The sequence below is a fragment of the Falco biarmicus genome, chromosome 15 (assembly GCF_023638135.1).
Source record: "Falco biarmicus isolate bFalBia1 chromosome 15, bFalBia1.pri, whole genome shotgun sequence".
Taxonomy (NCBI): Eukaryota; Metazoa; Chordata; class Aves; order Falconiformes; family Falconidae; genus Falco; species Falco biarmicus.
The window spans coordinates 10,979,685-11,000,710 of NC_079302.1; the positions used below are offsets into that span (position 1 = coordinate 10,979,685).

At 37.3% G+C, this 21,026-nt stretch overlaps 1 protein-coding gene and 1 long non-coding RNA gene across 4 annotated transcripts in view; one reads left to right on the forward strand and one right to left on the reverse strand.

The window, feature by feature from the left end:
* LOC130159201 (uncharacterized) overlaps window positions 1–21,026 on the reverse strand; it is a 182,815-nt gene that overhangs the window by 138,427 nt on the left and 23,362 nt on the right. The gene's annotated exons all lie outside the window — the stretch shown is intronic.
* The window catches only part of BEAN1 (brain expressed associated with NEDD4 1), a 62,692-nt gene that overhangs the window by 22,408 nt on the left and 19,258 nt on the right, over window positions 1–21,026 (forward strand). For both annotated transcript variants that reach the window (XM_056360548.1, XM_056360547.1), the window contains one exon: window positions 20,307–20,516. In XM_056360548.1, the coding sequence (XP_056216523.1) occupies window positions 20,307–20,516 (210 nt within the window). The remainder of the gene's footprint in view (window positions 1–20,306; window positions 20,517–21,026) is intronic.

Consider the following 21,026-nt stretch of genomic DNA (forward strand, 5'->3'; position numbering starts at 1 on the left):
GTAGAACCACCGCTAAGTCTTAACAAAGGCATTGTACTACACGTACTCAAGGAAAACTGCCCTGACAAGCAATGCAGGGATTTGTTCCAGTTGAGAAAACAAGCTAGTATTTCCCTTGCTGTAAAAGGAAATCAAATCTATAATCTTTGCTCAAGGGTTAACCATACATTTCTCAGAAAATACACTCAGCAAAATAGTGTTGACCTGTAGCACTTAAGATGTTCTTGCCTTCACCTACTTTTTCCACTCCTCTAGCCAACCATTTAGCATAGAAGCTTCCATGCACACAAAGAATTTAGCTGTCTTTTAGTATCTCAAATTACCTATGTGCTTAGGGGTTTTTTTAAGGCTGTATCTAGAGACTTTCCTGAAACTATTAGAAAGTAGTATTAAAGGCTAAAATCCTGCTTCAGATTTAAACATACATTTTCATGGGAGCCAAAAAATCTGCCCCACTGAAGCCAAACATAGTCATAACCTGTGCAATCATTGTTCCCATTTCCAAAAGTTACATGACTGGAGTCTTTTGTACCAAAGAAATTGTCTTTTATGTCACTTGATACTTCTTTTTTTATTATTGAAGTAATTAAACACTACATAAAAACTTAAAGTAACTCTGTCATAAAGACTTTACGTAAGGCTCATTTTAAAAGGAGCCAGGTTTATGTTTGTTCTAAAAGCTGCACCTACACAGATAACCCCACACATTGCTTTTCTATTAAGTACCACAGGCCATTTGGATTAATAATCTCCATCACTCTCTATGCAGCTTTATATAAAATCATGTAAGTAGTCCTGCCTATGGAAAGCTGTATCTAGATAATCCTGCCTAGAGTCAGCCAGGATGGTTAACATAATTTTGTCACGAGACAGTTGAAGGAAGTATGTTTGAATACTCTCCAGACTTTGACTGGGGACAGTTCTTGTCAGAAAAGCAGATTTCAAGGGAGGCATGGTACTGCTATTTAAACAACTATTAGATTAACATAACATCGCTTGAGATAATAGAGTGACAACAGTCACTCTATTTTAACCTAATGAATGCATTCTTTTGTTTCCATTGGTTCCAATTCCATAAAATGTCCTTTTAAAGTTATTCTAACTGAAGAAAAGGAATTTGTCATTTCACAATCTCCTCGCAAATTTGTATTCAGGCTTCTCCTAGTCCTTGCAAACAGTTTCAGAGAAGGTATAAAGAACCTCTCAGTACAGGTTTACATACTCTAGCTTTCCGGTGGAGACAGACAGGTACTCAGGAAGGTGACTTGATAGAGGTTCAGCCTGCCCTGTAGATGCATCCAGTCTCTTCTAACTGCCCAAATGGTAGACCTAGAAAGTAGTGATTCGTAAAATAAGCTCCAAAGTGAAATTCCAAAAGTGGGTGAATAGTTGCCCTTAATCTGTGCGATACTGTTATGCACCACTGAAATAGATATGAAACCTAGTTTTAGTGATCTGAAGGAAACACAAATGGAAGGCATGTTGGAGGCACTGTCTTTACAGGAAAGAACTCCAAAATCAAGAGACCCAGTCTGTCCTGTATCTGTCAATTTCTTCCCAAAAAATCATTTCATCTTCCATTAACTTCACTACTTCTCCTAGCAAATGTGCATAACTACATTTGTCAGCTTTGAATATTGCAGTAATATAGGAATCCTAGCACTCTTATGAAGCAACAGAATTATATTCCTTATATTCAGGAATATCTTTATATTATATTTATATTATATATATTATATATTACATATTATATAATATATATTATATATTATATAATATTTATATTATATAATAGCTTCTCTATTAGGAACAACACTTCAGCATCCCAAAAATAGATAGAGGGGGGAAGGAAAAAAAACCACCTGTCTGTATCTTATTCAGAGGCACATTAGTAAATCAGTTCTTACAATCTTGCTGACTAATTCAGGCTTCTTAAGACATCAAATTGTTCATTGTAATGATAATTTAAACAATCTTTGTCATGCAATTAAGTTCTGAATTCAATGCTACTTGTTACTCTTATTTCTTCTTTCTCTGTTTACTTAAAAGATGATGCTTTGGCCTCCAGTTTCATTTCATGAATGCTCCAAAGAACTGAAATCTCTGTTTTATTATGAAAATTTAGATTGTTGCAGAAATTACTATCTACTCTTTCCCTATTACAACAATATGCAGCCTTCTGCATACAAAAATGCTTTTGCTGGACTTGTTTATAAATTTAACGTGCTACCTTAGTCTGGGTTACCAAAACTAATGACAACAATATCCTCTTCTCTTACAACTTTTATTCATCCTTTCTAAGGATTAATTTGAAAGACTGCTTCTTACAGTGTTGTTGTGTTTATTTAGCATATTTTTCTCTTATTTGCTGACATTAAATTTTATTTAATGCATATTGTATTGCCTGCTGAGGGTCAGTATTTGTTAATCTTGCCCGGTATAAAAATCCTACTCACATTCTACCAACTTCTGTAAGCAGGAATGAACAATGGACGTAATTGAAATAGCCCTCAAGTAAATGTTAATTAGAGCAGAACTTTTATCTGTATAATACATCTTTAATTTAACAACTTATCTTTTTATAAGCATGCAGCAAAAAAGAATAGAGGGTTTAGAAAATAACAACAAAGCATAGAAATCTGGCATACAATAAACATAGAAGACAAGCCTGCACAGCTCTGGCACCTTTTGTCTCCTAGCTAGAGGAATTAGCAATGGCTAATGGAAATCAGTAGCCTTAAGAAAGGAGTATGATCAGGTACTATTGAGCAAAGACGCCAGTGTCAGGTCTTCCTGAAATGGGACAGTTATTCTGAGGATGACCTCTCTTGCCCCATGAACTTAGAAAATATTCAATTCTGCTAAATACATCTATTTTCAAGGTAGAGATAATAATACTAAGTTATTTGATAGGATATAAAGAATTACTAGTTCAGTTTCATAGTGAGAAATTATCAGTATTATTGTGGTATTTTGAAATATATTAAAATATTTCTATGTGTGGTTGCATTTTTTTCAGGAAGAGAAGCTCAGGTTTAAAAGAGCAGTTTCTATCAAGGCAGCTCTATAAACCCACAAACACAGACAAGAAACTACTCTAGGAGTTATCTTGATATGCCTTGTCCTTCATCTATAATATAAAGTCTACGAATTTTAGAAAAAGCTATTTTAAAACATTACAGTAATTTTTATTATAACACTTCTACATACAAACTTTCAAAATGACAAGACAAGGAAAAGAACCCTTCAGCTAGGCAAATACTGTTCCCACAATGTAAATAGGCAAAACAGTGAAAGTTTTTGAATGTGCATCTCAGTGTTCCCTAAATTGGAAAATTTTGCATGAATAAAATCAAGAATGCATTTACAGTGCATAAACTATGAACATAAGCGCTTTCCTGAATTGAGGCCTAACTTCTTTTTCCACATTCTCTTTATTAATAAATAGCAGAATTCAGCTTTTTGGCACACTAGCTTTAAGAAACATGAGTTAGAGGGGAACATTATATGCAGTAAAATTGAGAAGATGAAAAACACAGAGTAAATAGAAAACAGGCAGTAGGGCCAGGGGGCATAAAGCCTCCTTGAAATCCTAAATTCAAATATGCCTTAAGTCACGACTGAAATAATTTGGTTGGTTTCATCTGAGTGGCTAACAGAAGAAGCTTGTTCATATCATCACATTGCAAGAAGTGTTTATAGCTGCCAGACTTTGTTCCAGAGAGAAAATTAGCAAATAAATGTATGTTATATATAAATACATAGGTAGGTTAGGAAAAAAAAAAAGTAATGGTAGAAAAAAAAATATTCTCCTGATCCATCTTACTAAGCATCATTGGAAACTCTCATAAACAACAGTAATTCACAGACCTGGTAAATGATGTTTATAAATGAATGAAACCCTGCAATCTCGTCAGTCCTTCTGCATAGGAGAGCCAGAGAAGCACACAAAGTGATATGTGAAAGGAAGACTGAAGAGTTCAGTCTAACTCAGATGATGCCTCTGGCCTAAAGCACTCGCAAGTCCTTCACCATCTTTGTAACACTGCACTTGCTCTAACAGTTAACATGGGAAAAAAAGATTCTTTGCTGGGAATTAAGCATCCTATTATAACAATTTCAGTGCAATTACAGGGTTAGCCTTTATTTTCCATGGATTCAGTTGTCTGGCCCCAGGAGTGCTAGAATAATTTGAAGTTGAATTATGTACCTGTCTGGGATTATGGATCTGCTTGGTGCTTGTAGGTGAGCCCTGCTACTGCAGCATGGCTCTCCAGAGCTGCATCAACTTAGTTGTTTGTGTTTCTGCTCTAGAAACAAGGCCTAGGGACCTGCCAAGGTCAGGGTGTTGATTCTACTTCCAGAACAAAATTGTTGTGGGGAAGGTTTTTATTCACACAGTGTGCTTCACACCATGGCTATAAAAAGTTGTGGTGACTTAACTCGAGGAATGGTGCTCTACCAGATGAGGGTCCGGAATGATTAATGCTGGCGTTGCTTCCTGTGTGCCTTTGCTAGTGAAGCCACCAGTCTGCTACTAAGAACAAAAACAAGCCATTCTGGGGATTCTCCCAGGAAAGAGAAATGTCAGAACTGACACGGTGATTGCAGTAATAAGCTGTGTTGGCAAAATTCTTGTAGATGTCACCAAAATGTAAATGAACTCCACTGACTCAGGAAAGCAATCTCCAGAAGAGACTTAGAACTTAATTGCATTTAGCAGGGAATTACAAATATCATTGTTCTCTCTCCTCCTCTCAGACTGAAACTGTTGGCTCAGCATCAGCAGTGCAGAGATGCATTTCTTTTTCTTGAAACTTGTTTAATACCAAGAGAATAAAATCTATAACCTTGTGCTTGTCAGCTAGCTCTTCTTAACACATACTTTGCTGCAGAAATCCTGATTCTCAATACTAGGAATGTAGTATATGATATAGTACAGCAGAAATGTAGAAGTACATAATTGGTACAGAAACAGAGGTCAGTCAGTCGATGAAAATACAAGACATGTTCATTATGTCAATAAGATACAGCGAGGTAAGTCCACAAGCTTTTGTTGAGCTCCAAACAGTTTCTTGCACTGAGTACTACCCTGGAGATACTAGTCAGCATGGTCTTCACAAAGTACCATAGAAACCCTATTCTAGAAATAGTCTGTGGAACATGAGTTAACAAGAAAGACAGTAAGTTTACTTGATGATAAAATTGCATGAAAGAGATATAACACAACATTTTAATTTTTCTTGTCTGGAGAAAGGAAACATCAGGATAAAAAACAAAATACACAAAGACAGTAGAGGAACATTCCTTACATTTCCTACTTTTTAAGAAATATAAAGCAAAATACGAAAAATTCTAACAGGCATAAGCATCATACTTTCACTGTGAAGAATAAATAACACAATAAGCCCCACTACAGAAGAGATCAAAGCATCGGGGGGGGGGGGGGGGGGGGGGGAAGAAAAACCCCCACCATGTTGCTATAGCAAGTATCTTTTCTCCTATTTTCTATCTTCGTATAACCCATGTAATATTCATTAGAAGGAATTGCTCAGCTCAGCTTAAGAAAACAGTGTGCTGGTAATTCATCCCTCTTCCACAGGTCATAGAAAGTGCAGGAAAAACATGCAGATTTAGAACGTGACTTAACACAGAGCATAACACAGAGATCATATGCCACAGAAAGTGTCAGTTGGGTTGGATTAAAATCACAAGGCAATTCGAGGGAGAGCAGAGTTAAGGTATTGCCCTTTGGTTGTTGACTTGTGAAACGCATTGAGTTAAAGCAGCGCTCTACGCAAATGCATTGGTGTGTCAATTCACAGCTTCAGTGTAATGATCTGTCCTCAGAAGACAATGCAGTTTAAGCAGTGCCAGCCCTTTCAGCCGGCACACAATAAAGTCTTCTTCTGACCAGATTGGATCATACTCATACTAACAGAGGACAGCATGGGATTTCATGACTGAACAAGCCAGTAAAAAGGGTCCGTGTGTCTCAATGTGCTAAAATTGCACACACTTAGTTTACTGTTTGGTCCTTGAGAAATTCACTTGTCTCATGAGAGATACTAATATCCTAATGGTTCGGTGTTTGGTAACGTGCTACTCTTTACCACTAACACCATGCCTTCCCTTTGTAAAGAGAGCAAGCATTAAGACTTTGGATGCCAAGTTCCTGAGACAGATCTTCTCTACCTGGACAGAAAAAACTACATTAGGTATATACATGGTGGATTTCCAGTCACGTAGCTGTCCATTGCACTGCAAAGTCCAGCAAGCACCACATCCTCCCCACTGTGCAGGACACTTTTTTATCCTAACAAGGAGCTAACACAAAAAAGACAGCGTTCCCCCAGCACATCTTACTGACACCCTGCTCATTTGGAATCCTACCTCAGTGAAGTGTCTGCTTTTTTGTAATTTCATGTTTGGGAATAATTGAGAGATGAGCAGATAACTGAGCCAGTGCACAAGATAATTTGACTGGACATAGTATTGATTCCTCCTATAAAGACTCAGGAACTAGTGGTGAAGACTTGTTTGGATAGGGTAGTAGTAGTAGTCGTTCAAAAGAAATTACAGAGTACCCATGCTTCATCAGTGATATCTACCTCATAGTCAATGTGAAAGTGAAAAAAAAGAAATCTTGTGCTAAATTCATCAGAGGAAATAGGACCATAATTCATACAGCCATAATCATCTTGACAAATATTGTAAATTAATGCATTATACATTGTTTATTACTTTCTATCTCGGTCACAGTCATTTTCTAAGGTTCATATGGATATGTTTCTCTTGCAGATCTTTTGGGTAATCAAACACTGAGAAAGGGCAACATGAGGAATAAACATACACATTATTGGGCTATTTCCAATCTCTCTTCACAGATAGGGTTTATTTCCAAGTAGCATATGAGATGAACAGGAGCAGGGACTTTCAGAACCAAAAAGCTCACTGAAGAGTCTTAGCACTTTCTGAATCAACAAGGTTGCCCACACCTTCACAAGCATTGAGTGCTTGCAAGCTCAGGTATATTGTTAGCAATGAGGCCATCTGTTTTTATCATCAACCCTGCCTTCCTTGGCCCAACCCTAAAATCTGGTATTTTAGGAAACTGTGCAGCAGCTGCTAGTTAGAGAAATCTGTGATCTCATCCCCAGAAGGACTTAACAAGATAGTATTAACAAGTGACACAGTAAATATGAATACATCAATTATTTTAATAATCCAAACAGCATGATATTTCTTGTATCATATGCTGTCAGCACAATGGAGATCAGAGGATCTAAAGTGAAAGTCCCTGCACTATACGATATTCAGCACAGCCTTTAGAACAAATTGTAGTAGGACAACATGCACAGGCTGAATATTATAAAGCTGTAGGTGTAGCTCCGTAAAACATACTGGTTATCCTTGTTAACATTTCTAGCACATTTCTCCAATTAATACCACAAGCAGAAGCAATTCTAGAAGGTGGCAGGGGTCCAAACAGGATTTTATTTTTGCATAGTGTTCATACATACCTTCCTCGGTAAAGAATTCCAATCTGTTCCTTTATCTCCACTAGCTAAAAAAATACACAACACAACAAAAACCACAAACCAAAAGCACACAACCAACCAACCAGCCCACACAAACCACCAAAAAACCACACCTAACTTCAAGTAACAGTCCTTTACCAATTTACAATGGAAGGCAGGACCTCTCCCTTCTCAAAGTCAGGAACAACGTATCACTGTAGTACAGTTTCAAGACACTCACACCACTCTTGATTAAGACCCCTCAAAAGATACCTTGTGATACACAAGACAAGAATGAGTAGTTAAAGGAACTACTTGATACATGTAGACATTTCAAACCTTTCCCATTCAATGTTTTTCCTCAAGCTTCAGGACAGTGGGCACTTCAGATTTAAAAAAAATAAAATTAAAGCCATCATAAAAGTATCCACTTTCCACTGCTATTCTAACTGGGCATTTTGCCAGTACAATTATATCTAGGATATGCTATGAAGTCCGTGGTTTTATAAATTCTGGGAAATAGCTGTTCACCTGCTAGTGCAAGGTAGCATATTTATTTCAAAATTGCTTTGAGGTGATAGAGCAATTCTGAGTTTACATCTAGCCTCTACAGCAGATCAAAAACTTTCTGTTAGCTTTTAAATAATCGAAAGCTCATCTCAGCTTTTTGCATATTTCACTTGCCAGTTATGATAATCATCAGGAGTTCATGCTTACATTAAAGCACAAGAGCTTTAAAGAGAAGACAGTCACCTTTCCTAAGCTTATTTTTGTTCAATTTCAGCAAATTAATCCGTCATTGCATTGCTCTTGCTTTAAGCAATTGAAGTCTAAGGCTTCCATGTTGTCTTAGCATTCACTTGGTTCACTTATTCAGCTGACACACAGGCTGGTGATCTTCAGTGGAGGCCTCAGATTTCAGCCGTGTGTCTCACTGGACTTTGGACAGGCGACCTGTGGAGATCGCTAGGGTAAAATGTGAATTCCAGCCCTGGGGTTCAGTCATGGTTGTTGTTACTCTGTCCCCTCCAAGAGCCATAGCACCTTTTCACAGGAAAGAACCAACTTTCTATGTTGTTCAAAGCTCTGTGGCTGCTGTTGGAAGAAATTTTCCCCAAGGCTTTAATTGCAAAGTCATTATGAAGATAGCATCCAGCACAGATGACACATATCCCATTGTATTTTGCTAAGATTTGATACTTCTCTAGTAAGCCTGGAGCACCATTTTCCCCATTTTATTACTTTCAGTGCTACATCAATTTCATGAACAAGTCTTTTTCAGAATAGCATTCACTTTTCTCCTGCTCACATATTGTATTTCTACTGTGTCATATAAAATAGGACCTGTTTTCGTGCTGTCAGTTTCTTCACAAAAAAGATCGTTGTCAACTAACATAAAGAATATATAATTTCAGGTTGCTTTTAATCTTTGAATGTCTTTTAATCTGATTGTTCTAAGAAAGTGAAGATGTTCATATACTCACAGCAGAATTGGCAGTGTGTCCAGCTATCTCACATAAACATTAGTCCCCATAAGAGCAGGTGCATACAATTTACATATGTAAATTTAGCAATATCTTTAAGATGGTGATAAATTCTTCTAATGTGAACTCTTTACATCACCCTCATACTGAAGGACATTCTGAGTTCTCCTGTACTGCACAACTAGCATGTAATATATACCTTTTTGGTAGGGAAGAATTATGTTCAGTTAATTTTAATAGAAACACCTTAACGGGCCACATCACATGAATCCTCTTGGCCTCTTTATAACCCTAACAATGTAACTCTTACCTGCCAGCACAGTTCAAATAACAATTAAGGCAGGTAAAAGGAAACTGAAGAAGGGGTTCCTTTTTTTTTTTTTTTTTTTTTTGCCAATCTTGTTTGATTTGTTAATCAACAGTTATAAAATCCCTGCTGTTAGCAAGTATGTAGGATGAAAATCCCTTTGCAGTCATCAGGATAACCAGGAACAGAAATAACTTTATTTTTTCTGTTACAAAGTTGTTTATACCTTTCTCCATATATTTGCCCATGCACTTAAAAGGGGATAGAAGATGATTTTACATCAGCCTAGATACTAGTTTCTCCACCAAGAATCCCACAGCTTTTTTTAAAAAACTCTTTTTTTTTTCTCCAGTGGGTAAATGGGAACAATTTAATATTCCTAGCAGAAATTCATCTGTTAACAGAAGTATTCCTGAAAGAGTTTTCATTTGGGTAGTCTTATTAGAACCACCCTTACAGGGCACACTTATTTTCTAGGACTGAACCATTTTCTGGTCCCTTTTGTTTGAAAGGCTACAAAAACTAGCTACCCTTAAAAACAGTCAGTATTCCAGGTAAAAACATTGTCAAGGCTGCTCTATGGGCATTGCCGAGGTTCCAACCTACATGCAACACCATTCATTACAAAGGGATTTATAAAAGCTTTGTAATTCAAAATTTTATCAACTTTCCCATAATGTATACTTATTTAAATGGAGTCTAATCTAAGAAACAGTGTGCTCATAGAAAAAGCCAAAGTTTTTGTTCTAGCGTTACTCTGCATCTTCCTACTAGTATTCTTGCTCAGTCTCACTCGGTAGCAACACAGAACAATGCACAGTGCAATTTCTGCTTCCTTTAGAAATATATTCTTTTTTTTAAATCCTCTTTGAAAAAAATAGTTTAGTTTTAAGAACAGGGAAGAATACCCACAGCCTGGACTTCTAATTGCCTGGAGAGAAAATGGTGCAGCATACACAGATGTTTCTCAGGGCATCTATAAATATCAGTCATCCTCAGCTTATGTCTTCTGTTTGAGGAGCAACACAGAACCTCTTCTGACTTCCCAGCAGATAAGAAGGTGTAGCTACTTCATCTCTAGCAGCTATTGATGTTTACCCTATGCTGAAACTCCTTGAAGTGGAAACTGCATTTTATATTTAACATTACACATATACACACTGGAGTTTATACAGGAAGGTGAATAAATGTACTTTCCTAAAGGCTGCACCTGTCTGGGGTTTTGTTTGGTTTTAAAGTCCTTCCTCTGCCATTTCAAATGGAAGAGCAACCAACATCATGTTATTTATAAGAAGGAACTACGTAGAACCTATAAAATAAGCTATATATGCAAGGCAGCAGAATGTTAGGCTACTGCAGGAGAAACACCACCACCTATCAGCTGGGAGGGAAGTTACTTTTTCTAGCCCTTCAGTGGTATAAGTCTTCAGCTCTGCCAGCCAAGAAATATGGGAGAGTGCAGAATACATGTGTACCAAGCAGCCCCTACACACTGCACAGCATATATATGGAATGGTGTTTGGCTGTATGGCAAGTCCTGCACTCTGGTTTACCGATCCTCTAACCAAACAGGTCTTCCTACTATAGTACGAAATAGGGATTTTAAAGAAAGATATTCCCCCCGCCCCCAGTTTTTCAAATATTAATGTTTGAGCAATTTAATTTCAATAGATCTTTCAGTGTCCTTGAATTTGGGTGGCTCCTTCAGCAACAAGTGATTGAAATCATCCCAAGAATCAGTATCTGGTTTTGCTGTTGTTGACATTCCTGCAGCCATCTACGCAGGAGCCCTAGTCCTATTCAGACAAGATCTGAGGGAATTAAATCGCTTCTTAATGGTATAAGAAAACTCCTTGATTTATGCAGGCAGATACTGCTGTAGCTTTTACAGATACAAATGATAATGTAAGTCATACTATAAGCTTCGTATACTCTGTGACATCAACACCATAATTCATATGAATGTGCATAACAGCACTGCAAAAGCATTTTAACTATTTAAAAAAAAAATCAAGTCACCTTGAAAGAAAGACTGAGATATATCACATATGATATCACCTCTTAAAGAAAGATCTTTGGATTCCAGCATTTGTTAACAAGTTTCTATCTTAGCGCCCAGTTCCTTAATATAACTAGCTAACAAAGATTTCATTATTGTCATTATTTTCTAAGCAGTAAACATCAATCATTCCTCTACCTATTTTTTTTAGATTATTACTATTAAAGACTAGAGATGAGGATGGAAAAAGAAATAGGACTATTTCAGTAGAAAAAGTCCTAAATAAGAAGGAGCACATAGCCACAAGCACTCTAGAAGCGTTCGAGGTATATACAAGGTGGATATGATTCTGAAGCTCAGTTAGTAATTCAGTCTCAGAATTTTGTTGCAGATGTCATCTTTACTAACTCTTTTCCAGTTTCAAATCACGTGAGCAGGTTAATGATTGCTGAAAGATGCAGGTTAATAGAACCAATAGAATAGTTCAGTGCAGCACAAGAAAAACACAAAAACTTCATAATTTAAAAAGTCTCATAAATTTGAGCTAATTTAATAATAATCATAAGTGGATAAGGAATTTACAGATTCATAAATGCATATGAATTTATGAAGCAGGCATTTTTACACAAGTCAGCTGCTAACCAGTTGTTACTGTTAGAGCTAGCAAAATTTTTATCACTGCCTTTCCATTTTCTCTGGGGAGGTAGAAAGTAAAGTTTGTAAAGAATGGAACTTTTCTGCAGAAAATTTTGCTTTTGGGTTCCCCGCCCCCCCACCAGTATAGATCAGGTCTCCTGTCTGGGCTACATCTTCCATGAGCTGTCATCTGCCCTGTAGCTACATCCAGTTCAGACAGAGTTTAGCCTCCTAAAGGGAAGACATGAGACATCTAGATCACATTTCAAGCAGACAGACTGCTGAGGTGAAATACAGAATTATTTGCCAATTACATTTTTTTCAAACCTTTCCCTCTCAAAATAAAAATTATTGTATTGCTGTGGTTTTTTCCACATGCTATATGAGAAGGCTGTGTGCCAAAATACCAGTTTCTCACAATTAAAAAAAAAAAAATACTGCTTTTGCCCTGGTCAAGTCACTACCAGCCTAAGTTGGGTCTGAGCTTATGAAGGTAACTTTGATAGGCAAAATAGGATTCTCATCATACTTATTTCCAAGCCCTAATACAGAGTTTCTGAAAAAAGTAATGGGTTTGGGTCCTGCTTAAAAAACTGTGTTAGTTGAAAGTTGTTTGTATATGAGAAAGTAGGGGAAGACATATATTGTCCATCACAAAGTGGGCTACTATACTTGCAGAGTGATTTGTTTCACTGCAGTGGTATTTATCATGTTGATAAAATAGACCATGGATCTGAAAATCGGAAGATTTTTCCTGTTAATTTGAAACAGCACCTATACATGCTGCTGTGACATCAACATAATACCCTAAAGCCACAGTATCTGAAAAGATTTATTTTCTGAGCCCTTATGCAGCCACATTCTCTTTGCTTCTGACATTCTCAATTTGCAGGCTGCTGGTGATCCAATCTTATTCATTCTGGCTCTATAATAAGGATGTCAATGCAAGAAGAAAAAAGTCATTATCTGATAGCCAGCAGACATGATAAAAAGGCAGAATTAGATATCTCAGAGGAAAGGCCACCCTTTCTGCCTTGGATGAGCTTCTCAAGGTCATGGGCGGCTTTTGTACCTGTAAGTATGCTTGAAATTCACTTTAGGCTGAGTGCATCAGATAAAACTGAAATGACCCTATCACATACTCTCATGTCTGAATAAGGTTTTGATTTTTTACTATTAATCAGTGAAAATTTTTAATTATGATTAGAACATATATATGCCGTGAAGATGATCAAAGAGGTAATGTCAGCTGCAGAGAAACTTAGTCTAAATTTATGGGTCCTTTGGATTACGCTGATCTCTCCCATGATAGCAATAATTAGACAAGACTAGTTAACCGTTTGTATATAAAGATTTTTACCCCAAATTTTAAAATAATAATGACTGTCATCTGGTTTGGGGAACTTTAAATGTCACAGTTGCAGCAGCTGATAGCAAAAATTTATTTATTCAGCAACTTTGTCAAATAACTACCAAGTACCATTCTAGAAGAAAAGCTACCATCAAGCACACGTTAATGGGCTCTCATAAGCAGTAAGTGAATGAAAGTTTGAGCTGTAATATATACATGAGCTGAACTAGATCAACCAGTCTTTCATCTATGAATAGGTATACCATACAAGCCACAGTAAGGGAAAATTTGAAGCAATCCCTACACAGTTATTATTGAATATCAATTGTAGCTTAAAAGGCAGTTTAATTTTATGTGTGCAAATGAGAAAAGCATACAGAAGGACAACATGTGACCGGTCCCTAGGCTGTAGGTAGCAGAGGCAAGCAGTGAGAGAGAATTAAATATGCTCCTGGGCCTCCTGACCTGAAACTTCTTTTCCCCATACTATTTCTATGGCTCTTGTAAAACTGATTTATAGAAAGGACATTTCCCAGATTATTCTAGTCTTTCACTCTTTTGCTTGACTTTGTTACAAGACAATAAGATAAATGCAGAAGGATCAATAGCCTTGCCTGTTCTTAGCAGCAGCATCAGTTCCTTTTAAACACTATTTAAACATTAAACAGTTTTTATCTGCTTTGTATATCTTTCTAGAATATGGGAAGAATCTGATGCACAATGTTCCCATAGCTAAAGGAATATAATTGGTGAGCTGAGTGGGTTTATTCTTTTGGTTTTAAAAACACACAGATCTGAGTTTGCATTGTAGCATGACAATCTGCACTACTAGTAGTTCAGCTGCTTTAGAGGGCAAGAACCCAGACATTCAATGCATTCAAATATTAAAGACAGTGCCACCTAATTCATTACACTGACACAAGTAGCCAGACCTACAAAACACTTTCTTTAGTGACAGATTTTCTGTTTTCCATACTTTAATGATAGTTACAAACTCCCTGTACTTAGCTTTTAAGTCTTTCTGGGTCCCTAGTTATTCCTACCTTACTAAGCTGCCATCACAGCTGCTGTCGATCTTATGTGATGGAGCACTCAATAATAGGTGTGCCAAGATCAGTCTTTCACCAAAGGCAAAAGGTAGCCTTGTGAGAAGACAAAAAGTAGATTGCAAGAAGCTATTTGAGGAGAACCTAGTTTCTGCCCTATCCATACTTGTCAGAACTAGTAAAAAGCACAGTAATTTGCTCTTTTTTCATAATGGGGGGGGGGGGGAGCATTCAGTTCCCATTTTATCATTAAGTGGACTCTTAACAAGGGAGTCAGCAAAAAACATAGATCCATCCAAAGCATTCCATGGAAAATGCACTGATTTCAATATCACATCTGACAGATTTGAGCTGTTCTCATAATCTTTTTCTTTTATGGAATTACTGAAATCTTCTTAATACTTTCACTACACCTACGCATTGGAAAGGTTAACAAAACAAAATCAAAACTTGTTAAATTGCCATTCTGTTTAAAACTGGCAGGTTATTTGCACAAAAAATGAAAGTTGAACCGAATATAAGTGTAAATCAAATACAGACCAGATTTGGATCTGAAGCCACTCCTAATGTGTACTTGGGATAAGCAAGGTAAGTCCTGTAAGCAGGTAACATCCTGGCATTTATCTAGCATAAGTGAGAGGTTACAGCCTTCCTCAGGATCCAGATGGAATAACTTTGAATCCAACAGAGACTTTTTTCTTCTTTTTTTAAGATTTAGCTCCTATGGGAACTTGCATTCAATGATTTGAATAATATCCCTCTCTTCCTTGCTATAGTGATGCTCCCTACAAAGCTGATGCCTGTGATGCAAAACCTTTTTTCAGTTTGGTTTTATAATGCACCTACCTTAATGATTTTGTGAGCTCCTGCCTGGGAGCTACAGAAATAAGCAGTGTGATAGCAGCCTGATAGCAGCTGCAGCCAGAGGCTTATTTCACAGTGCAGCAGCAAGTGCAGAATCCAATTGGTCACTCTTGGCCAGACTAAATCACCTTTGAACAGGAACCATTTATAAAGGCAGAATCAACAAAATCTTCATCAATTCCACTAATTTAGCTTATCTGTGTGCCTCACTGGGACCTCTCAACTCCTTCTTGCCATCTGTCAATCTGCTCCCCTTGCTAAAGAGACTGCGTATATTCTCATACTATCCCAACCAGGGATTAAAAAAAAAAAAAAAAAGATACCAGAAACATGCTTTGAATTGCTTTGGTATTTGAGACACTTTGTCGTAATCATTTAAAAATCAAACCATTTATTCACTATCCTATACTGAGCTTCCTCCTACTCATTTCCAGTCCTGTACACTTTGTTAATATAGCATATTTGAAGGTAATAGGAGGCACTAGATCAACCCTAAATAACTTGTACTAACCTAAGGCATACGTACATGTAATACAACATTGTGCTGTCAGTGTGCTTCAGCTCTAGTTCAGCAAGTAATCAGTAAGGCCATTCTGTCCTCAGGCAACTTAACTGAGGCTGGCAGGGATGTAGAGGCATATGATTCTGCACACAGAATCCTTCCAGTACAACACATGAACACTTCATGAACTGTTCATGCACATTTCAGTCTGGGAAACAAAACCACTCCATGTCTCATCCTCTCCACCAGTGATAACATGAATTATCATCTTTATTAAGATGATAGATTTTAAACCAGGGGAAGATACTTGCTTCTCTTAGCAGATCCAGCTTTAAAATAATCTCTGGTTTTTTAAGGGAACAAAGAAAACCGTATCAATTACAGAGACAATCATGGCTTCACTAGAGCTGATTCGCCTTCAGAGGAAAAAAAAACAAAAAACACCAACAAACCCAAACCAACAAAAACACAATCACAACTACTCCAGTATTTCATTTGTATGTAGTGTTGCCCTTCTGTCTCAGCTGGGATAGAAGCAGGTAACAGTGAAGAAGAGAGAAGCCACTCCTAATAAAGGGCTACATCTTATTTGAACCAAGCTCCCATGACACACCTGCATACCCAAGACATTTTACTCTGACAGGATCTGACCCAACTGAAACTTCAACATTACTTACTGCCAAGTCAGAAAGGGATGAGAAATGTCCCTTCAAAGACAGTTAATGAGAATGAGAAAGCACAACATACACCAAAAAAGTCAGTTTGTGCTACACCTCCTTCAGTTATGTGGAGTTACTTTACAAGTTGGTTTATTGAGAGGCAGGAGCACTGGGTAAAATAATATAATGTGATATTTAAGGGATTTTGCAGATTGATAATTTATTGTCTAACACTGAACAGGTAGTGTAGGTAATTTTCCACTAATACTCTCATTCTAAATTGTTCGCTCAGCCATATGTGCCCCTTGCATTGTATTCATGGCTGCAACAGCCAGCATGTTCCATTTGTGCCGTGTCTGGTTAGTTACACAACTACTATTGCTGGATAAAAGCAATGGTTTGTGCATCCAATATAACTCGTACTTAGAGGATTACATATAATGTATGACATTTATGGATATATTGTTTACAATTTGCAGTTTCATGGAAAAAATACAGCTTACCTCAAAAAAAAAAAAAAAAAAAAAAGGTTAGTATTGCTGTTGTGTTTATGGGCTTCACATACATTTCCAGATACTTCTATTCTGAATGAAAAAACATTGCATTTTTATATACAGCAATGTACAGTTTATCAATAGAAGATGTATTTGGGCAAGAGGAGGAAAATTTTTAAGACATTCCTTTGCCAGAAGTAATGTAGACATCGTTTACCTCCAAAAAATTAAAACCCAAAGATTTTATACCAACATAGCATCTCATTCTGTAGTTGTTAGTCACCTGAGTAATTCCCATAGTAGTCAGTCAGTCTGTAAAGTCTAGAGGACTAGACTCAGTGTGTAATTTAAAATAATACCGTAAGTTTATCTACTTCATATTATTTTAGGAGCTAGGCTAAAGGGAGTTACTCTTTCCTTCTAATAAAAGTAATATTTCAATATATCTTGTCTTTACCAAAGGCTGCGTTCAATTAGATTAAGAGCATTAAAAACGAGAAAGATTCATGATGGTGAGAAATTGGAGATAACATAGACAAGATTTGGAACAGCTAAAGAAGCCCTGAGAACATGCTAGATAAATGGGCTGTCTTGAAATAAAAAATAACACCTCAAGTACAGGTGGAGAGTGTAAGATAGAGGAATTTCTATCTGAAGTCACTGCTAACCTGTTAAATTCCTATAAAGCAAAACAGGACCAGATATTAGTGTTCACACTGGGTGGCACCACAGGAATCTCCAAAACAGTCAATGTGTTAAGATACCAGTTGGTTTCCATACACAACTGAAAAAAAAAGAAAAAAAAAGAACAAAAATGAGGGGGGTGGACGACCACACACCACAAAACACTGGCCTACTCTTCTTTAGACAGTCCCTTCGTGTTAAGAGGATCATTTAGAAGTTTTCCAAGTTTCAGAAGATCTCAAAGTAGCAGTCACTGCAGCAGCCTCTTTTCTTTCCCACTGAACCTGACAGGCAGTTTTATCACCAACTCCAGGTCCAGAACTGGATGCAATACCAACGGAGATAGTTTAAAACAACTGTACAAATGAGAAACATGATTAGGGCCGTAAGATTAGCAGGACCTACCCCTCAAGCATATCCCATACCTGAAAACTCTTTGCACTAAGAGTATTCAGTAGGACAGCTTTTCATACCCTTTTGATTTAATGCTACAGAATCAGTTCCACTATCAGAAAATTCAGTTTTCTCTTTTGGCATAAAATGCTTTGTAAAAACTCAGCATATTTCGTGGCTGTTTATCTTAATTACTCATAAAGATTTTCAGCCAACAGTCAAGTGCTTCTAAAAAATTAACGAAAACCCTACTACATGCTAATTCCCGAGGTTTTTTATATTTCTAGTCAGTTCTCTCAATGTCAGGCGTTAGCCAATGATAATATACATTGGCTTGAAGCCATCATCATCTTTTTAAGCTTATTGTGACTGCAAGACACGAAGTGGTATATCCCAAAGGAAAAGAGTGGGGAAAACACTGCTGAAAACTGTCTGCTAACATCTATCCACGTAAAAAGCGCTTGCACTTCTAAAACCACACATTCACTTTACAGAACATTCAAAAGAGCAAAATTTTGTTAGCCTTAGTTTCTGTAGGAAAAAAATCATTTATCTGTTCAACTGGCATATAGCCAGATATAAAAATATATCCATGCCATATTCGAAAGTTAGTCTTGGTATATATGCATCTCCAATAACTTCTTGCATCAATAAAACTCTCGTTTACTCAGTACGTAGTCTGATCCTGAGCAGCTAACGGGAGATTTCTTTTTAATTTTGGGGCTTGGGGGGATGGGGTGGTGGGGTAATAAACTGTGGATTAAGAATAGGAAAATGGGTGGTTGTTGCAACTTCTTTTCAAGACCTAGGCCTAAATTTGGTTAACTTTACTGCATGCCCAAACTTTTGTCCACAAACAAACATATGGAGCCTTTTACTTAAGCAGGGATTTCAGCTGCTGAAGTCCTGAAACCTTATTCCTATCATTTCAAACATTTACCTCCCCTCCTTTAGCAGTACAATCCCCCATAAATACATCTATGGTCAATTAATTCACATGTATAAACATATTTCGCTCTGATTCTCTAGAGAATACTTACTGTTTGATTCTCTTTAGGTTGTCTCCAAAGGATAGTTGGCTTGGGAATAAATGACTGTAGTTATTCTGACTTTTCATAGTTTGGGATATTTTTGCATTTTCCGTTTTTCTCCCTTAAGCAGATTTATTATTTAACTTAAATAATACATCTAGGGATTTTATTTTTTTTTTACCGGAGGAAAGCATTTATAGTTTTGCCACATACAACTTGAGTGCATTTTGACTGAAAAATCAGAATGGGGTGGAAGTAAGTGTAGAAACATTGCTGTGTAGAACTGTTTGCCTGGAACAAAGGCACACAAGCCAGATAGAGCTCAGCTTAGTCTGTGGTCACCTGCTGAAGCACAGGGTACCTACTGCACCACAGTACTTCTACACTGTTTTAAGGTGAGGTCTGCCTGCCTGTATAGCTCCTTCCTTACACAGTATCAGGCCAAACTAGGGAGGATGAAATGAGAATGACTGCGCTAAACCTGACCTCTCAGCAAGGCATGTAGCCAGTTTGAACACTAGGAAAGCCTGGACTAAAGCACAGGTTTGGCACCATCCCTGGGTTACTGTTTAAATATACGGGGGACCCCAAAGGACAGTAAACTAAGTTTATTTACTTTCAGGTTTTTAATGAGTAAATTTCAAGTGCTCATTGTGATGCTTTTCTATTTCAACAATTTATTAGATGTTAAGGCCAAGAGGACTACCACATTGCCCAAGCTTCTGCCTAGTAAAAAGCCACACCTTTGATGAAATTCCAGTGCCTCACTAAAAACCCTACTCAATTAATCTCTTCCCCTCTCCGCTCCAAATCAGTTTTTTGGGATGCTGACACATCCCACAAACTAAAGCATGCCCTATGCTACAAAAGCATGCTCCTCCATATCACTCTTGCCTGAAACTTCCACTGGAAAACCTTGGAGTCTTTTCATACCTACTAACAACATGCAATTCTTCTCTTCCACTTGGAGCCCATATTGTTGAGTTTTCACATTCCTCCTTGTGTGTTTAAGTTCTTTCAGCATCAGTCAATTCATGATACAAAGAATCTTTCCAGGAATGAGCAATCAAAATTATGTAACATACATATTGACTCTAGCAGGATATTCCTCAGTAACTGGGAAACAACTGCCATGTGACTTTCCCAGAGTCAGTTACTAACGGCTACAGAAAATGGGCTAATAAATAGGTTGTCCATAAAAGTGAATTTCTACGATGGATCTGTCTCAGGCTGTCTCTTAGGACTTTGAAAGCACTTAGTTTTGGCATCTGTATAACCATACTTTGTAAATGTCTCTTTTCACAACTGACGCATTCTTTCTCTCTCTGCTGTGCAGAAGTTCACTTGAACCAGAGCAGCCCAACCAGTGAATTCCCCAGCTACGGTGAAAATGGAAATGATACCAGTTTACTTGTTTCACCCCTTCTGGTGGCTGGAGTAGTGATTGGACTTGTGCTGTTTCTGTCCTGTGTTACAATCATTGTTGGCAGTCTGCGAAAGGACGGACGGTTAAGACACCCCCATCTGAGGAGAGAAGCTGTTTATGGTAAGATACCCAGTTATAGCAAGATAATGCTTAAATTTATTAATATCTGGTGCTAAAGGCAACAAAGAACATCTGGCTGCTGTGCAAGGGATAAAAAAATAAATTAAAAAATAGGATAAGTAGGTCACAGGCAGCTTTGAATTCACGTAGTACAAACTCTGTAGTTAATGGTTAAAATAAACAAGGCCAACGCTAACAGCATTTCTTAAACAGCTTATTTTCCCTTGATAAGGTATAAGATTTCTTCTCCATCACTAGACTGCTGGTAGTTTTTCATATCCTATTACAGACTTTGTATAGCATACAATATAATTTCTATTTGATGGAAAGCCAGGAATATTTTCACTTTTGCAGTGTGCACCAACCTACAACAATAAAGGGGCAATTATTTCTTCTCTGACCACAGAAGTTAATAACTGGATATAAACAGATCAGGGCATCAAAACATCATTACAACTGTCAGCATCATTAATGATGTCATCGATGACATCAAAGTCATTACAACTGTCA